This window comes from Coturnix japonica, chromosome 3 (assembly GCF_054131305.1).
Source record: "Coturnix japonica strain WE chromosome 3, WE-NBRP24, whole genome shotgun sequence".
Taxonomy (NCBI): Eukaryota; Metazoa; Chordata; class Aves; order Galliformes; family Phasianidae; genus Coturnix; species Coturnix japonica.
This window is the reverse complement of record NC_140665.1, coordinates 52,570,749-52,590,692: the sequence shown is the minus strand read 5'-3', so window position 1 is coordinate 52,590,692 and position 19,944 is coordinate 52,570,749. Positions and strand designations below refer to the sequence as shown.

The window sequence follows — 19,944 nt, the reverse complement described above, 5'->3', positions numbered from 1 at the left end:
TATTCCACATAGAAAAATATGCTTCTCTTTTAAAAGCACAAGTATAAAAGCAGAAGGGTGGATCACCAAACAAATAGATCCTTTGCTGTCCTATCTTGCAAACAAACAAAATGCTGCCACAAAAGAATGAGCAGTGCTAATTCTTAGAAAACTCTCCACCTTCAGTGTTATTTCCAGCTGATAGGGTCTCTATTAATTCTTTGCATACCCTTCCCAGGTTTCCACGCTCTCTTCCTTCTCTAAGGTCTTAAAGACCTACCTTCACACTTACCAACATTTTTCTTCCTAAGCCTCCCAGAACACAATCAGAGAATCACAGAATTGTAGGGGTTGGAAGGGATCCCTAGAGATCATTGCATCCAACTCCCATGTATGGTAACAACCATTCAATGCTTTCCTCTCCTCCTGATTCTCTGGAATTTCTAGACTTATTTCCAAATACGCAAGGCTTTCTCACACCTCAACTTAAGTACTTCTCAGCTTTTCCAGTTTCAGTACCTTCTGAGCATCTACCTGTCCTTATGACAAAAATATTCTTTGCTTCTTGATTTATTTCACCAGTCTCTAATACTTTCATATTAAAGGAGTATTGACCACAGCTGAAAAACAATACTGTGAGCATGGGAAGAAGAAAGCCTTGTGTATATACACATTATGTGACATCATTCATACAATGACACAGTATTGCGTGTGATTTGCAAACTCTCCAGCAACAGATTTAAACATATTAAAAACAACCTGGAAGAAGATGCATGTTGTTTTTAAACATGGTGGATGTTGAAGTTCTATTAAGTAACAGGACAAATTCTAAAGAAAAAATTGTCTGGTTAAACAAAATACATGTGGACAATGTGCAGGCAAAGCATCTTCACATATGCTAAAAACATATTTTCTCCTTTACAGGATTCAACATTAGATACAACTCCTACACCTTATAAGCCATGCATACTTTTAAATTGTGAAAGAATTTACAACTATAGACAACATTGCAGTACCTTGTCATCAGGCAGCACGTGCCAGATAGATACAGTCTTCTCCTCAGCTTCACTGTTGATGGAGAGATATGAGGGCTGATAGATTTTGGTTGGTTCCAATATTAAAACCTTGTAGAAAAAAAAAAAAAATCTTAAGAGTTAGTAAAAAAAAGTTAATACAAAACCATTTTTTTTTTTTAATTACATGTCACTCAATGGTATATATCTTCAATTCCAAATGATTTCTCTGACACCTATCACATTTCGAAATCCTTCTATGCAAATCCTCCTTTCACAATGCCAGTGGAGAATGTCCATCTCCCATGTCGACAGGACTCAGGGTGTAACTTAATTACCTTTTACAGAAGTGCATTTGGCTAAAACAGAAAAACATATCAACCTAGAATTAGACTGACCTGCTTTTGATTTAGACCACTGTGAACCACAGCAGCTAGATTAAAGCAGACAATTCAAGACTACACAGTTTCCTGGTACAAATATATATTAAAAAAAAAACAAAACACCCTAGAATCATCATGTAAAAGAAATGGGATGGAATGCAACAAGATTTGGTCTAAATACAGATACTGAGTAGATGAAACCAACTTGCTATTTCAATAATGTTCTGCCAGGTCTACATCATTTAAAGATTAACAAAGCTCAGCTATTTGAAGAAGTATGATTTCTCATTAAAACTCCTTATATCTCTATTTCAGATTTTCAGTGGTTAAAAACCTGATGTCTAAAATGTCCAATCTATAGTGCCTGCGAAGAAAATCTCATTCTGAAGAATGGGGGGGGAAAAATCTGCCTTTCACCAAACTGAGTTTTGGAGTTTAAAGAATTGCTTTAGAAAGTAATGCTTGGTCTATATTTAAGTGGAGGGGAAAAAAAAAAGAAAAAAGAAAAAAGAAAAAAAAGTAAAAAGCCCATAAATATCAAATATCAAGAGCAGAAAGTCTAGGAGAGACTCACTTATCAAATCTTAGTCACAGAAACTCCTACCAAGTCAATAAGTGCATGGACACGTGACAGAAGTGCAAGGCCGAAGTCTGGAATGTACCAAGGCATTTAACTGGATGACCAAATGTGTCCCTCTGCAGGGACTTAACACTCACAGTTGTTAAAATCTGCTTTAGATCATTTGATGAACTGGAATCTTATCCTCAGTTATCCCAAAGTTACCCAACAAGCAGCATAATTTCTTCCTCTAATTGCTGCAGAGAGGATGATTACACTGAGGCCAGAAGCTAGGAAACCAAGCGATAGCTCAGCAACTACCAATTACCACTGAAGTCCTCAAGTTGAAGCTCTGAGAACTTCAAAAAGCTTGTTATAGATGTTATTTGTAAGTGTAAAGACGTTACTATGATTCATGTTGCTGACTTGTTGCACTATGCGATCTTGCTTTCAAATAGGCACAAATACAATCTTTTTATTAAGAAAATCATATATGTCTGTCTGCAACAACAATACAATTTCCTGTCTCAGTCTGCTGCTGTTCAACATTACCATCTCCCTCATAGTTATTATCCCATTTACAGCCTGAAGTCAGAAGCACTGCACAAAACAAGTATGCCCTTCAAGTACTGGGGGTTAAATTGTGACTACTACTTAAAACAAAAAGATGTATTTGCCAATGGTTAGCTGAAAGGAATATCCAAGACGTTATTTCTACTACAGACATCACTAATATGCGGAGCCAACAAAGAACAGCACATTTTACTACACCAGGATATGTTGTAAGAGTCTTTCAGCAAAGGATTCATGAAAGAAACCATTAAAATATACATAAGTTACAATGCAGTGTTGTTGAAATATATTAACAGCTGGAAAAAAATATATAGGTTTCAGGCTGTTTAGTCTGATTTCTAAACTCTAAGAAAGCAAATACTCAATTGGCAGCAGGCTATGTTAAAAGCCTGCTGAGTCTGAGAGACAGAAATTAAATGTCTTTTCTTCAGAACATAATTAATATAGTATTACCTGGAATACACTGCAAAATTCTGCTTTATAAGTATATTCATTGGTAGCAAATACTAAATAATAAAATTATATCCTGACTGTTTTTTGTTTTTTTTTTTTTAAACAGTATTTTATTGGAACAGATTGTGCAATTCTGTTGTAGCCATGTGAAATCAATTAAAACCAGTTTAGTATGCAGGCCAAATGGATTTCTTCTGGACAAGCAAGTTGTTTTGTCTTGGAGCCTACAAACAAGCAGTGTTTTTTCTTCATTTCCTACGTGTTGCAATTAGAAACAAACAAACAAGAAAGCACTTACTGGAAATCTAACAACAGACACATCTGTCTTTGTGGCTTCAACAAGGAAGTCCATCCAGAAGTCCACGAGTTCCTGTTTGGCCGTATGTTGTTCAGGATTCAGTTTCTTAAAATGCTGATATATCAAAATAGTGTCTACAATAGACTTCAGGTACCTGTGATCAATAATACAGCATGTAAATAATAATGTCTGTACCTTTAATTCCGACTGAAGCACCCACCACTGCAACACTAAGTCAGTCACTAAGACTCTGGTTCTCTGGGATTGCTTTCAACAACAGCAGTTCCTCATTTTGTGCTGGAAACATTGCAGCTATGTTATCAGCCTGAGATCTGGGACAATCCTTCCTGCATATATGCCTGATCACATACACTGCCTGCTCTTCTAAACCACGGAAGCTTCCTGAAATATCTTTGTTTATAGACTGGCTATATGCAAAAAGAAATAATACTAACTCAGAGGGCATTTTGGGAGTAGTTCCATAGTTATATGTTGCCCAACTTTCCCTCTTGTATCCTGGATAAAATACTGTATCTACCTTGTGCCAGGAGGCTCTGCTGCTGAACAGCAGGCAACAGGCTGAGAAGGTATTGCTCACAAGAGAAATCATTCCTGAAGTACAAACATGCTGTAATTTCAGAGTTTAATCCACAGATTTAAACCCCAAAGCACCGAGTACATAAAATCCAGACAAACAGGCATTCATAAACCTCATGAAAACTGCCAGGAGACTCCCATGGAGTGCTATCCAGTGCCTCATGTATGCAGTGAAAAAAAGAATGTGTTGCATATAAATACATTGTAAACAGCATTTATAAGAAAACTAGTAAGAAAAACAGTGTCGTCCATTTCAATAGTTTCCTATGCTATCTCAATATGTAAGTTCAGCATTTCCATATTTTAGCACATTTCACTTCCAACCAACTGTTGGAGATTGACTTTCCTTCCTTCATAAAAACCAACCAACCAAACCAACAGGCAGCCTTGATTGGCAGAGTGACAACTTAAGTCAGAAAGAAGTCTCAGTTCCCCTTTGCCAACAGGACCTAGACCTTGATGAGTGAAAAGCTGGTCCTCTACTTGCTGCCTGAATCTGAAAAACATGTTGAATCTAACTCTAGATTAATAACTCTTTTGTTAATTGGACTTTAATCTGCATTCTTCTCAACCACAATCAGATGCAACTTGTACCGATTGTTCATTTATAGTCAAGTTCATAAAATAGTTGGCACATGCAATAACCATCACAGTATTCCAAAGTATATCTGTGCTCCTCTAGCCAAGCTGATAGCACTCCTAGGAACACTCGAGCAGTTACAACTAATCCTACATGCTCCTACAACTTTAAACAACTAAAGAAGTACAGTGCCTACAAGCAACTTCTCCTCCACCCCTTACTCTCAGAAGAGGATGGGGTCAATGGTAAACCTGCCCTTCTCGGCCACCAAAAAAGTCATAACATATATATCCATGAATAACAGTAAAAGGGGAAGAGACCTCCATCAAATAAAATGAACAATAAAGCAATACACAGACTAGCAAGATCTGTTATCAAAAGACACTGTTTTGTAAGACATTAGCATACATCATCTTTTTTATCACCTTACCATGCTGGTGCCTTTAGTTTAAATAGCTTTTCTGAAGCCTGGATCACTCTTATGTGGTCGTTAGCCAACATACTGGCTGCCAAGAAAGATCCCACTTCCCAATAGCTCTGCAGCTTCTCCAAGCTCCCCTTTTTACCAAGTAGGCTGCTGATCTTTACCCCTGTAGTAGAAAGAATAATAGGCCACAGAGACATATAAACGTCATTTTAAAATGGATGATTTCCATCATTTGAAATTCTATTCATTGATTAAGTTACTTTATCCTCTCCATTTCAATGAAATAAGATGGAAATTATACTTACCAGTTAATGTTAAATGCCTTCCATACACCCTAGGTGGTAGCAGACTTTTTTTTCCCTCCCCCTCTTCCTAAAGACTTCTCAAGAAAGGAACTTTAAGACATCGCTGTCAGGACAAGGCCACAGTCAGATTACCTATGTTCTTGCATGGACCTCATCTGTAAAGGTACATTGGGGCCTTAGGCTACACAACGCAGCTGTAAAAACTTAACAGATGCTGAATAAGGCACCTATTATGTTTTTGGTTTTTTTTCTGTTTTTGTTTTGGTTTGGTTTTTTTTTTGAGACTTAGAAGCCCCAAGCCCCAGACTTACCTTTATAGACAAGGTCCCATGCAGAAGGAACAGATGATCCACTGGCCTTCTTCCAGCAGTGATGTTCATTAATTTGCCGCAAGTCCTACCCCAATGAAAGACATCTATTAATATTCATAAGCCCCTCAGCAACTCAAGACTATGGAGATCCTCAGGCCTCATTTTGACCTGCTAAGTTTTCTGAAAACTACCAGTCTCCCCGCGGCCTTCAGGGTGAATTTTTGTTCACAACAACTACTGCATATTTATAGCTAACACTGTCCCTGCAAATGAAATATTTTCCAACCTACAGGACAAGCCTTATCACCACAGTAACCTTTTCTTCACTTTCCCCATACTACTCCACTATGGCGGTTTCCCCTCCCATATCACCTTCTGTCATCCTTGATATCTAAGCTTACTATTCATGTGAAGTTTCAATGGAACTGTTGACCTTTTTTTTCCTTAACCATCATTAAATAGCTAGCAAACGGAACTTCATTCTGAATGCAGCAATAAAACTCATCAAAACAGATTTATTATATTAGCTAAATTTCAGTCAACAAAATCCATATTGTTTTGTCATGTTGTTTACACTATTTTATCAACACTAGACCAAAAAAAAAAAGTTTTACACTTAAAATACAAATGTTCTATAGTCTGTTCGTATCTATATTTCACTTTGTGCTCTCTTGCTAACAAGTTGTCACACTTGAGTAACATACAAAGTAAAGTAACACTTAAACGTAAGTAAAAGCATTAGCTGTCTGCTTCTTAGAGAAAAGTTTATTTGTTCTTGAAGAGAAAATATGCAATTTTAAGATTGCAGCCTCCTTTTATTATTTCTCTAGCTTATTTTGATCTCATTATCCTTAGAAGTTTTTTGAGAGTACAGGAACAACCAGGTGAAGACAAGATGTTCTCTTTGTTTGCAATAAACCTGGCATTCACAAAAACAACACAGCATCACCTGAGGTCCAGAACATTTCATCAAAAACATTTTGCCTTCAAAAGAAATGGGCATAAACACAGAAACTGTTACTGTCAGAACAGTCATTAATGCCATGAATACACCCACAGCTTGAAAGAAAATAATATTCAATAACAAGATATTGGCAGTTAAAGATTACTGTGAAAGCTTTATTTGTAAACTGCTTTCCTTGTTCAAATATTGACAGAGCAATTTGTATTATTGGGTTCTTTGCGTACTCTGCCCAGCCTGCAGAGATCATTACTAGCAATGCAAAGTACTATGTTTATGTTTTGGTCTCAAAGTTCTGTGATTTTGCACAGTTAAGTAAACAATAAAGAAAATACGATGAGCACTTCATTAATGCTCCACTTGATCATTTCATGTGAACTATTACTCTGACAAATATAGGAAGGAACACTCAGAAGGTGAATTTCTGATCTAATGCAAGTGGATAAAAAGTTTCTTGGTTGCTGGAGTTACTACTTTATTCCCAATGTAATCAGATATGCATCTTCTAATTACAGCATCATATACCCCCTGAAATGCCATTAAGTACTGTATCTTTCCTTAGCCTTTCCTAATCTACCAATATTATTTCCATACAATCTGGACTGAAATTCAGCCAGTTTCACCTCTGTCCTTATCTCCCACCAGGAAACAGACTTTCTCTAGCTTCTACATGCTGTAATAATGCTACAGGAGGACACCAAGCTGAAAGCACTACTAAGCAAATCTAAGTGTTGTTAATGAATGGTCTTATACACAGATAAATACAAAAAGGTGGCATCAAAAATATGACACAAGCATGAAAGATATTTGGGACCAAAAAAATATATATTCTTTTTTTCCTTGCATTCTCTGATTTTCCTAATTTTTGATCAAAATCATTAACATCAATCCACTATAAAAGAAATACTGATTTGTCCTCAGAATCTAGCACACTTCAAGCCAGCTGACAATCCTCATCATATTAACATAGACTACAACCTTATCACCAGTTACCATTGATCAATGAGTAAGGTCTATTACTGTATTTGAAATAATCTTTCCAAGTATTTTAACAATATTACTTATAACAAAATAGACACTAGTAGATCCCTTCCACTATCTAAAGGCAGCCTACAAGGAGATCAAACTGGAAAGGGATTCTATCCGAGGGTGTAATGACAGGACAAAGAGTAACAGTTTTGAACTAAAAGAAGGTAGATTTAAATTAGACATAAAGAAGAAATACTTTACAACAAGAGCAGAAGGAGACCTAGGGGAAGGTGTCTCTACCCATGGCAGGGGGACTGGAAGCAGATGATATTTAAGGTCTCATCCAACTCAACAATTCTATGATCACAGAAGGCACCATCTTTTAAGAGTTATCAGCAGACATCAATTAAATGTCTATATAAGAAAGACTGGCACACTAACAGCTTCTAAAGAAAACAAAGTTCCTTTCTCTCATCCTCCAAAAAACCCAACCAACCAACACCAAATATCCCAAACTAAAGAAATCACTACTCTTCAACTAAGCACAGCTACTGGATATTATTTCTCTACATAATTCATCAGCCACAGATGGAACATTAAGTAGGAAGGAACCTTAATTTCGGTACCATTCTCCACACAAACAGATCAAGCATTGCACAAACTCACAAGAAGATTCCTACAAATAATACTTAACTCTGATCAGTATAATCAGTTCATCCAAATCCAGTCAGCCATAGCCTGCATACAATTGAAGTTTCTTCAGAATTGGAGGACTCAAATTAAACTACCCAATAAATATAGCTCAGATTCACTAAACTGCCCCTAATTTAAAGCTACGCCAGCTATATGAATATTTCCAAATGCCTCAGAGGAAGCAAAATATGCATGCATACGATTTTGTTTTTTTTGTTTGGTTGGTTGTTTTATTTAACCAGTTATGCTGCCACAAGAATTAAAATTTCAGTGTAGACTATGAAAGCATTCTATCCAATCCAAAAAGAAAAATCTTGTCCACTTAAATAAAGGCAAACACAGTTGGGGGCAACTCTACAGAGCCTACCACATCCAAATAATCACCTGCCTTAATCCCAGAAAATTTCAATTCCACTTCTATTATCCACATGAAAGCAATCATCTCTGAGCTTCAAGCTCAAAAAAATGTTCTTTATCTAGAAAACTATTTTCAGAGATACTCCACACACCTTACTTCTAAACCAGTTTGACTTTGCATTCTCTTCAAATACAGCAAACCCACCAATCAAAATCACAAAGTGGACCACCAAAGCTCAAAAAAACCTCAAAAACAGCATCTGAAGAGAAATGTAGCTCTTTCTTCTCTTAACCTACCCCAATCTCAAGCTAAGCGCATTCTGACCACTCAATTTTTTTTTGCCCGTATTTCCTAGTGATCCGTAGGTGTTTTCTGTTTGTTTTATTTTTTTTATTATTTTTTTCCCCAGATCTGGACTCCCCCTTAAGGTGTTCCTTCCTTCTGGCTCTCAAAGAAAAAAAAAAAAGACATCACTGCAAAAAAGGGCTGCCAGTTTTCACTAGGCTCTGATAACCTGTTAAGACCTTCATCCTGGAATCAGGTCATCATAACAGTGCTCACTCTCAGCCAGGTGGGATCAGTGGTGGTTGAGGACACTGACTTAGATGTTCACATACTCATTGTCGAAGAACTCATATGCAACCATCAGATTTTTTTTCCCCCTTGTGACAATGGATCGTGTCGTACTTTCACTAGAAAGCAAGTTCACTATGAATTTGCAAGCTGTAATTACCAACTTTCCGAAGCTCAAAAGAAGTATCAAAGCAATGTCCAGCTGCCAGAAGAAGCACTGCATAATTGATTCCCGACTGCAGTGTTGGCTCTGACTCAAACGCCTTCTTGAACCTGGAAAAAAACAAACATACAAGTTTGCTTTCCAAATAACACAATCTAGTAGGGACATAATTATACTTTTAGGTTCTGTAGGTGCTTATCTTCTGTTTACATAGCAAGAATCCATGGAAACAAAAATATTGTTTTCTGTACGTGCTTTTTGTCTATTTTTAGGAATGAGTTACTTACTTAAGAGTTAGTTACTTATATATGCATCCTCTTTCCTTTTCCTTTACACAAGAACAGACCCTGGTTATCCACCCCAGCACAGTATCTTACTGGATTCACAGTTTTTCCACAGAGATAAAAGAAAATAGTATTATCAACTTTTAAAAGACCTGTTTCAGTTATATTTATTAAAGGACTCTTTAATTTTCTCTTAAATGGAATCCTCTTATGGATTTTCACTAACTTGAGACTTTAGATCATGGATCTGCCCCAGTGACATAAGCATATCAAAATACATAAACACAGAAGCGAGTGACACACAAATGCCTCATTTCTGGCATGAGTACCCAAAATTCTCTATTTCAGTGACAAATACAGAACTTCAGATTTTATAAATAAAATAAACTTCTCCGATGTGCATCATCAAAAGGTGGAAACATGCATGCTGTCAACAATGTTAAGCATATAGGCAAAGGAGGCAGAGATGAACTTAGGCATACAAAAAAAGCTATTGCCTGCAGAAGCAATTGATGAACAGCCCTCAAAAAACAATGCACTGATTTGTAAACAAAGCGTCGCGTACAGGCAACAAAAAAAGGCCATATTCCTTAACCACGGGGGATGGAGAAATTATTTCCTAGGATCAGAGAGCTTATTTCTTCTGCTACACTCAGTCCTTGGCTTCTTTAAGCTTCAATTGACAATTAGCATCCTCCGTGACATAATTTTTGCAACATGCACAAGAAAAAAACAATAGGAATCAACAAGAAATTCACAGACAAAAATACAAATGAAAAACTTGTAATTATTTCAACAAATGAAAATAACCACTTTCAATTAACATCCACTAACTGAACTTGTTTAAATTCAACAGGTGCAATTGGTGCGCACTGACAAGCCCTACATGACACAGAAGGAATCAGTCTTGCAGAAAAGCAGTCAGGTTTAGAAGTCTTCCTGTAAAGATAGAGGTTGGCTTAGATGATTCCATTATAAAGGCCTTCAAGAAATTGAAAGCTGACATTTAGGAAAACGTTGCAATACAGACACTGAATAAGATGAGTAGCAGTAAAAGGATTTGAAAGAAGCATTGATAGCATTGGTAAGTTTGATTTACATTGTCAGTATGCAACAAGAAAGTGTCAGTTAACAATCAGACTTTCATTTCTTGTCTCATGTTTTTTATCACAGATGCCTTTTACTCCACATTTCAGTTGTCAGAAAAATCACACTTCCTGCATTTTTTTTTTTTCTCTAACAGCACAAAGTACCCTGACATCATTAGCTGTTGCAAAACTAACACTTTGGTTCTGCTGCCAAATTCCTATCTTATGCAATTCACTAAATTTCTCTAAGACAAAGATAATAAACTTTATCTCGACATAAACTAATACAATTGTGGAGGCATTCCTGCACACACCTTCTTCCACCCCCGCTGAGGCCAGGGTGCAGCACTGGTAGTAGCTTTGCTCCCAGCCAAGGGCCACCAATTAGGTTATGGTTCAACCCTTCAGCCATATGAAGCCTGCCATATGACTGACACGAGTATTCAAATTAATATTCAACATAAAGTACATACAAAATGCAACTGGCGCACCCAGGACAGGTTCCAGTCAAATTCCAGATCATTTCAGTTTGGTCTTACTGACCAAAGACTTCAAGGATTATGGAAGAGCTGGCCTGTCAGTGTCCTACCCATGGCAAGAGCTGCATTTGTTCTCCTTCCCCAAACTGTTATGACTGCAATCATTGCACCTCATGAAGGTAGATGAGCAACATGACTGACAGATGCATTTATTAAGAGCATGTTAAAACAGCTGTGTGAAACATCCTAGTAAGTAATTCTGCCTACTAAACACATAAACTCACCTGATTATATTCGAAAAATCTCAAAGTTTATCTGTTCTTAAAGCAGTACAAATGAGGAAAAAGCAAGATACACTATCACAGACGTAAGTTCATTTAATTTGTTTTGTCTATGGTGATGCCTAGTACTGGATAAGGACTACAGTTTACTTTTTGTATCAGCTAACATTAAACAAAACATTATTTTACAACTATTTTGAAAATTTCACAGGAGCTTTGGCTTAGATAAATTCTTTAATTCAAAATTATGAAATGGGAAGGGGGGGAAATAACCTGCTGCATTCCTGCTATTGCAGTATATTTTAAGAGTCCAGTAAGCATTACAAAAGTGTAAAACATAACCAACAATTAGAAATTGTACGTGTATTCTACGACTGCAGATGGTGAATAATTATGTATTTCACCAAAGGCAACTCGAATCTGAAGGTTACTGAAAAAAAGTGAGACGAGAGAAGGAGAATCAAGCTTTCAGTTCTAAGAAATTACTTCAACAGCTAGCTGATGAACTCAAGAGCAGGACTAGGATTTGATATGGAGTATATGCACAAGTATTTACCTATATTCTCTTTCTGGACTGTAACGGAAAAAAACAGCTCACTCTGGCAAAAGTATCTAATGTTACAATTTCAAGTATGTTTCCTTTGGAAATTGAAGGCCTGACACTGACAAGAGACAGAAGATTTTTTTTTAATCTATTCCACATAAAAGTTGGCATTTTAGCACATTCCAAAAGAAAAAGAACGATCATTTTAGAGGCAAGTACCATAAGAATTTGTACTGTGGTCCACTGTAATACGCAGACATGGTATGGTGATGATGAGGTAACAAACCTTTTCTGAGCATGAGTTTATATTCTTCATCAGCAAGAAAGCCAAAAAAAAAAAAAAAAGACAAAAATGGTACTTTCTATGCATCAGCACAGCTATACTTTAGAACCTTTAAGCAAAGCTGGTAAATATCTACCAGGCTGCAGATACGCCTATTGATTCAAGCCTGAATAACATCTGGACCAGATTCCCAAACGTAATGCAGAAAACAAGAGAATTCGCATTTGACAGAGAGGAGAAAGATAAGCTGTGATGAGGGCTACCTCAACTTCCAAGGCTCTGAGGAACTTATAGAGCTTTATGGAAGCTGACGTACAGACAACATAAGTCTCTCATTCTTTACAAGTAAGCGAGGCCCAGATTAGAAGACTTAGCATAACCATCAAGAACACAAAATATTTGGAATGAAAAAGAGTTGAAGTATGTTCTCATTAAAGGAATGTTTTCTAAAGCTAAGAAAAACACATAGACCAGGAAGACACTACTCACCAGAAGGTCCCTTTGTCTCTGCTTTCTGTATCTATGAACCCAGATTCCAAAAACATGTCCTTGTAAATGCGACCAACCAGGCAGTACATATCTGAGGCTACTTGATCTTCTTGTTCTACTAAAGGAATCATAATTTCTAGAGCTTTCTGTCTGTCCCCAGGCAGATTTCGTCTATTAAAAATAAATATTGCAATAAAAAATAATAGTGTTAACAAGGAATATCTTTTTGTGACCAATCTGAATATACAGTTATTCGTTTAAAGATTAAATACATGATTTTAAATAAAGATATGATTACAGACTAATATATAAATATATGTAAAATGCACTCCTGGGTGCAATGGATTATTTTATAAACATGTTTAAAACAAAGATTAAAAAACATCATCACTACCAAAAAAAACCTTCTTTATAAAAGCCCCCAAACATGTTTTCTCCCTCACGATCAGCTAGTGCAAAGCAGTAACAGCAGTAAGAATAGCTTTGAGAGCAATCCTTAGGGAGATCATGCAATACTTATTTACAAAAAGCAATGCAAAGGCTGCTCCAAAAGCATTGTCTCCTTTTTCTCTTAAGATGGCTCATGATATCAGATGTTGCTGTTGGTGCTATGGCAGTAGAGGCTGAGCCTTCCCTCCAACATTCTGCTACATGTTGTTGCTGTGTGAAAGATGGCAGCAGAGGGGTAGTCTGACAGAATGGTATCTGACATGGAACTATAGCAAAGGGGCGCCAATGAACTCCCTCATGCAGAAACAATGGCACCCACCAACCTTTATTGACAGTTGTTGAACGTTGATGGAGACCAAACAGCAGATGTGAGCACAGTGAAATGGTGGGTGGTGTGTTTCAGCAGTGGTGACAGTGGGTCACCTCCACTGGTGCAGATTTTTTTACAAACATGGCATGGTGAAAATGCACAGCTAACAGTGATATTGAAAAATACTGTTTTGTAGCTGAGAATTTGCTCTATCAAACAGTGCTACTGAGCTATTTGTATCTGTTGTTCTTTCCATGGAAAACAATAGGAGGCATTACTTTTAGAGCAACCTACATATATCTGAGAATTGCACTGCCTGCTGACACTTGGTCTGCTCCTCTAAACATCAGAGGGCAATCTTTGCTGTGATAACACCAAGGGATCAGAAAATCTGCAATTTCCACTGGAAAATTCCCTCTTTAATGCCATCCTTAATTGCCAGTATTTCAGATTCCTGAGAAAAATCACAATATAAGCAAAAAAGCACAAGAGCCTAGCTCCCATTTAACTCAAAGAAGTGGTGCATGTTGCTGTATGTGACACACTGCACATTATTTATTTATTTATTGGAGAACGTAAAAAAAAAATGTGTACTGTAACACAGTAAATATGACTTCATGGAAGTCTTTCTCCCATCTCCTGACAATAGGAGAACTCAGACTTGAATGAGAGGATGTCTAACTCAGCACAAATGCTACAATGCTGTCAGGCAATAGCGATGTTAAAAGTGTATTCTACTTTTACAGACTCAGACACTGAAGTGAAAAACTCAAATGCTGATGAAGATCTATGGAAAGACAAATAAATAAAAACAGACACTCACAGAGAAGGAAGAGGAAAGCAATTTGGCAGTATGAAAGGAAAAGGAAGCTTAGACTCATCATGAAGGTCAAGAGTCCCCAGAACTGCTACAGTGAGAACCCTAGACCTGTATACAAAGATTCCAGTAGGGACCTATAACCAGGATTATCAGCCACACATTGAGTTTGTGGTATTGATTTACTACTTGACAGTAGTAGGAAAGGTAGAGTCTTACCTGTTCAGTGCAAACGCATAATGTAACCTCACATGGTGGTGGGAAGCTAAGTCAAAAGTAGGCAGTTTTTCTAAAGTTTTCACCAGTTTCACAATGGAATCGTAATCCTTCCAAAAAGAAAGGAACAATGAAGTTTTAAGCAGCTGTACTGAAGTATGCCTATACAAACTCTTCTTTGAACTAAGGAGCTGGTATTTCATACCGGATCTTACATTCCTCACTCTGAAACTATAAATGGCTTGGCACTAAGAGTTGCAAATAAACAGAGCACTTAACACGATTTGGATTCCTGAACTGCTTAAATATACATACTGAAATTTCCCATTCCATGTTTCATAATACTAGTTAGCTTCAGGGCTGAACATATATCAGTGTTCATATCAGGTAGAAATTATAATACTAACTGCGTCTGTATTGAAGTACTCCAAAACTCTTCAAGTTAATCACTAGACACAAGCAAAAATTAAAAACACTTAAGAAGCAACAATTGAAATTATGTATAATAAAGTGAGCAATTACTAGTACCATTCAGAGAAGCTGCAGTGCATACAAACATGTTATGTCGCCAAGAGAAATGTCATATGCATGGTGATAAAGCTCGCAGTCAGAACACGAACACATCAATAGCAGAACGCTACCATGGCCTTTAAGTAGGGCACACTACAGGCTGTCTGTCATGTAGCAATGCTGACATGGAGACATGATGTATGTTACATATTTTTTTAGGTGCTGTTGTAACATCTTTTCAGCTATGTGAAAGTACACTATCAACAACATAACCAGAAGTAAAGAGCATCGGTGAAGATACTGTAACAATTTTTTTTACTGGTGTGCATTATCTATATAGTTTCTCAGAAAATGTGTGCAAAACACACTAGAATTCCACCAAAAATTAAATCTATCCCATTTTGGATGGATTGTCTTTGAGCAGAAGATACATACCTGGATGTCTCTGTAGGACAGCAGCAAGTTGATTACAATGTCAGCAGACAAGACCTCAATATTATCCACTCGCTGCCGAATCCTTGCCAGCTCTGCTGCAAGCTCTTTGCCAGTGAAGAGGGTACGGGCCTTCCTAATGTCATTAAGGATGGACTCCCGAAAATACTGGCTGGAAAGGAACAACGAAACATTAGAACTTTGTGAAAGCTCTTCTGCATCTGTTTTTACAGCACTGCAACTCTACCACAATACCTTCACGGAACATCTACTGATAGAGCAGCATTAGTGTGGAGAGTCGGTCAAGCTGAATTATTCATTAATTCATTATCAATTTGTCTCAACAGAAACATCACTCACTCTGAAGGCAAGAGACCTGATATTTGTACTGTCAGCAGAAAAATGTAATATACAAAGGAGTACAAAACATCAACTCACCCCGAGCTGGCCTGTGCCACCTTCAAGAGTTGGATAAATCGATCCACCAGAGGTAAGCAAATAGGTCCAAGCAGTGATTCAAGACTTGGCTGCATCAGTTCTGTTAGTCCCTTCATAAAACTACTATCACAGCAGTACACCTTGTTATGCGGAGTTATCATATAAGGAACAAAGATGTAGTTACCAGTACACATCTGTAAGAAAACAAGGCACAATAATTAGGGCAATTATTGTTTGGCAAGACTAAACCAGGAAAACCTGCTTACGTAATGGGTAAAATTTTACCTGTTGAAGGCAAAAGGGACTAAGACTTTAAATATGGAGCCTACAATTACAAATATCCAAATTTCATCTTGTACACGATATACGTCTGAAACGTATATCACAAATGTTAAAACCAGTAACATAAATCAGTGGCATCATAACAGGAAAATAGTGAGAAAATGAATCTGCTAGGAATCCAATATGAATCGCAAAATGACTCAAATAGTTCAAAGACAAATGAAATTCCCTGCTAAGCAGTGACTTTAAGTAGGACTTAAAATCATACATATTTCAGAATAATCACTTATGGAATGCCTTAGAATTGTCAAACTGTATTGATTTACATATATCAATGTGACAGATAGTCTGCAAAGAAAAAATAAATCATTTATCTTCCAGGAAGCAGGGAGGCAAGGCGCCTGGCGCCTGTGGTATGTGAATACAGATTTATGCCCACAGAGAACTCGCTGAACATTTGCGGTTCTGAAAGATTTTAGCTATAAAACAGCATACCACCAACATCAGGAGACATGATGCCATTTGATTTTAAACTCACACTCCACTACTGAAGTGGCACTGAGCTCAGCAAGAAAAGCCCTAAGGAAGCAGTTCTTGAGTTCCTACATTTTGGTGCCTCTAAATTATTTCTAAGGTTACCTTCTTTCCAGACAGCTTCTGCTCTGCCAGAAGTCAATACAGCAATGAGAACATCATCTCAGAGACTCATCCAGCAAGCAGGGCCTCATGCATTGAAACGGCAGAGGTTGCATTGTTTTCAAAAGCATTAATTCAACCACGTGCACAGAACACCATTCTAGCAGTATAATTAGACTTCAAGAAGATGAAAGGACTGAGGAATTCTAGACTGTATAAGCATATACATTAGTTATGTCCGTAAATGTGTACTTGGTATTGGGAGCAAACTGCATAGCAGCATATATATTTTAAAATTATGCATATTACACTGTTAAAGCACAAGATCTCACTACAGAAGCAATCCCATCCCAGCTTCTGAGGGACACAGACAAATGGTGAAATTAAATGATACAAGGCTCATTTTGTTCAACTAACCCAGAAGCTGGTAAGGGATTACTGAACACACAAAGTTGTGCAAAGAAGAATTTAGTTTTCCTCCCCAGCACCTGCTAACTATTACAGCTGAATACCTAGGGCATAGTTTGCAGTGTATGGAATGTAGCAACTCCAAAAGAAACCTCACAACTGAAAGGGTATAATGACAATATTTTTAACAGGGAATTAAGGGAGTGCAATGCTAGAAATCAAACTGCTTGCCTTTACAATGGAGAACTGAATGAACACTTCAGCTCAAGAATATGCTAGCCTGTAAAGTGAGCACACACTCTTAAGAGTGAACAGACAAACCTTTGACCCTGATAAAGCCTAATGAGCCTCACAGTCAAGCACAGAGAGGAAACGATAAATTTGCTGGAACTGGTTTCAGCATTTACAGGACAAGGGTGGGCAATGACAGGCACAGGAGCCCCTGTTAAGCACAGGAGGATGATTTTAATAAAGGGAAATGGCTGGAAAGTCAGAGCCAAGAGAAAAGGTGAAGTGGCTACAGATATCCTAGGGCAAATATTTTACTTCCTAATGTTTATTCAGTGCATTAAGAATAAATACAAGACGGCTTGCAGGAAGGCTTCTCAGACCTTTGGCAGAGATCTTAGAGAAAAATCAGCTCTGAAAAAGGATGTTTCTGGCTTTTGAAATCCACAGAACCCAAAGTTTATTCTGGCATAATGGTCAGGCCACCTACGGAGATAGTAATGGAGTCTGTAAATAATTCCACAAGTAGGAAAGCTGCTCTTTCTTCAGAGCTCTCTGAGTGCACATTCTCTAGGAAGAGGGCATCTATTTCAGTGGAACAAGAGAGCCAGCAGATGCTAATTTATGTGCATTTTGCTTCATACTTAAGGCAAAAAAGAAAAACAAAAAACACCACTTCACAAAACCCAACCCTGGCTGCATTCTCTATCATAGAGCCTGCCATTTCAGACTCAAAGACCCAGTAGACTTCAGAAACAGAATACTGAAAGATCAAGGAAAGAACTTAACAGTGAAAAGCAGAAGTACCACACAAGAAGGAAAATAAGAAAGTCAAACAAAGCTCACAGCCATCCTCAGCATCCCCAGATTTCTCTGGTAACTGAAGGCAGAATTTCACCATGGTTCTCAAGTGGGGTGGGAACACAGTGGCCTTTCCCTCAGCCAGGGCATTATTGTGGATGTTAATTTAACCAAGACAGCTACATTTTCTAAGGAGTTCTGTGTCTCTGAAGCCTCTCAGGTCTGTCTGAAATTCATCAGACAGGCAGATACAGCAAAAGAGTACAGGAAGGAAAACAAAAGTACAAGTTCTTAGGTTTCCTGTTCTTTGGGAAAGGCTTAAAGAAAAAAAAAAATAAAAAAAAAATTTCTACATGCAGTGAAGAAATACAAGAAATAGTGGCCTGGTTTTCACGTTCCTAGTGAAAAGGTACTTTAGGTATTTATCAGATGAACCTGAAAAAGGCAAAGATACAGTAGCTCAGGTGACACAAGGGAAAACAACTAAGATGTATTATTTATCAAGGGTATGTGGGGAAGGAAGATGTTTTTACTTTATAAGAAAAAAAACAGAAAAAACCACCACAAAACAGTTTTGCTCTCACAAAGTCCAGCATCTCCCACTATGGAGAACATAAGTTTTGCCACTGTCACAAATTTCAGCTATAAAGAGCCAGATTCTGGCTGCACTTGAGCAGGGCTCTCTGTCAAAATACAGGCTACACTAACTTAAGTCAGGAGGTTTTTCTAACACACTCTTCCTATCTGTGCACACATTGCTTCTGATTTTGACTTATTCAGTGCCCATTGTTCTGCTTGAACATTTTTATCCTATCCAACTAAAATCTATCCTGTAACACACAATCCCAATTCCTCTTTCACAAACTCTCATATTCTTTCCTAAGTCTAATAATTAACCTTAATCCAGATTTTAAGCTACTGAACACACATGGGAGAAATGCTGTTTTCCTTTGATCCACTACTCTGACTCACTTTATAATGTACAACAGAAGCAGCAGCACCAAGTCATTCAAGAAAAACAGGTGATTTTTGGAGGAGTAACACACATTAAACACAACTGCATTTTTAAAAGGGTGTTGATGTAACAAAGGACATAATTGCAAGTAACATAAAGAGGCTTTAAAAGCAGGTGGGAAGAGATCCTTCTCCCAGCCCAATCAGCAACAGTTGCTGGAAGTTTCACTTCCCAGCCTTCTTAGTTTATGAGCCCAATCATTATTTACAGCTCAAAAGCTCACATCACACTAATGTTACAGAGTCACTAGAAGCAACCTGAGCTGCAGGTTCAAACAGTTACTGAGAGTTATCAGGGCTGTGACAGACAGGGAATGTGCACACAGAGTACTGGGGCTCATTCTGACGCAGGCAAATACCTCAGGACATGAGATGAGGCACAAACTGGGCCCAAACACTCAGATCACCTGAGCTAGTTATATCCAGGAGACACAAGCATACACCTCCGAAGGCTTTGAGCCAGCACACTCAGCACCTGGCAACATCAGGCTACCTTCTGAGATCAGATCCATTTTACAGCCTGCATCACCAAACCAGTCAGACAAAGTGGCAGTGCAACTTGGAGTCAGTTATGCATGCATAGATATTTATCATCAAATGACTAAATTTGTAATCCATTTTCATGAATGTTTTGATTGCCTAGCGTTTTCCTTGAGTCCCTTTTGAACTTGCTGTGGAAAAACAAACAGTTCCAGGCTGCATGCATTTCCAGTTTAGACACAGACGTAAGTTTACATTAATGGTTCTACCATTACAGAA

At 37.6% G+C, this 19,944-nt stretch overlaps 1 protein-coding gene across 2 annotated transcripts in view; it reads right to left on the bottom strand.

The window, feature by feature from the left end:
- MAP3K5 (mitogen-activated protein kinase kinase kinase 5) overlaps positions 1-19,944 on the bottom strand; it is an 86,844-nt gene that overhangs the window by 31,223 nt on the left and 35,677 nt on the right. The window contains exons 1-9 of one of the 2 annotated variants that reach the window (XM_085543524.1): positions 15,817-15,977; positions 15,382-15,550; positions 14,440-14,546; positions 12,644-12,814; positions 9,193-9,305; positions 5,479-5,563; positions 4,866-5,025; positions 3,259-3,412; positions 996-1,103 (exon numbers count right to left, since the gene is read on the bottom strand). In XM_085543524.1, coding sequence (XP_085399650.1) covers positions 996-1,103; positions 3,259-3,412; positions 4,866-5,025; positions 5,479-5,563; positions 9,193-9,255 — 570 coding nt within the window. In that variant the 5' untranslated portion in view covers positions 9,256-9,305; positions 12,644-12,814; positions 14,440-14,546; positions 15,382-15,550; positions 15,817-15,977. Of the gene's footprint in view, positions 1-995; positions 1,104-3,258; positions 3,413-4,865; positions 5,026-5,478; positions 5,564-9,192; positions 9,306-12,643; positions 12,815-14,439; positions 14,547-15,381; positions 15,551-15,816; positions 16,011-19,944 lie in introns of those variants that run through there. The other variant, XM_015858370.3, reaches the window with a different exon arrangement.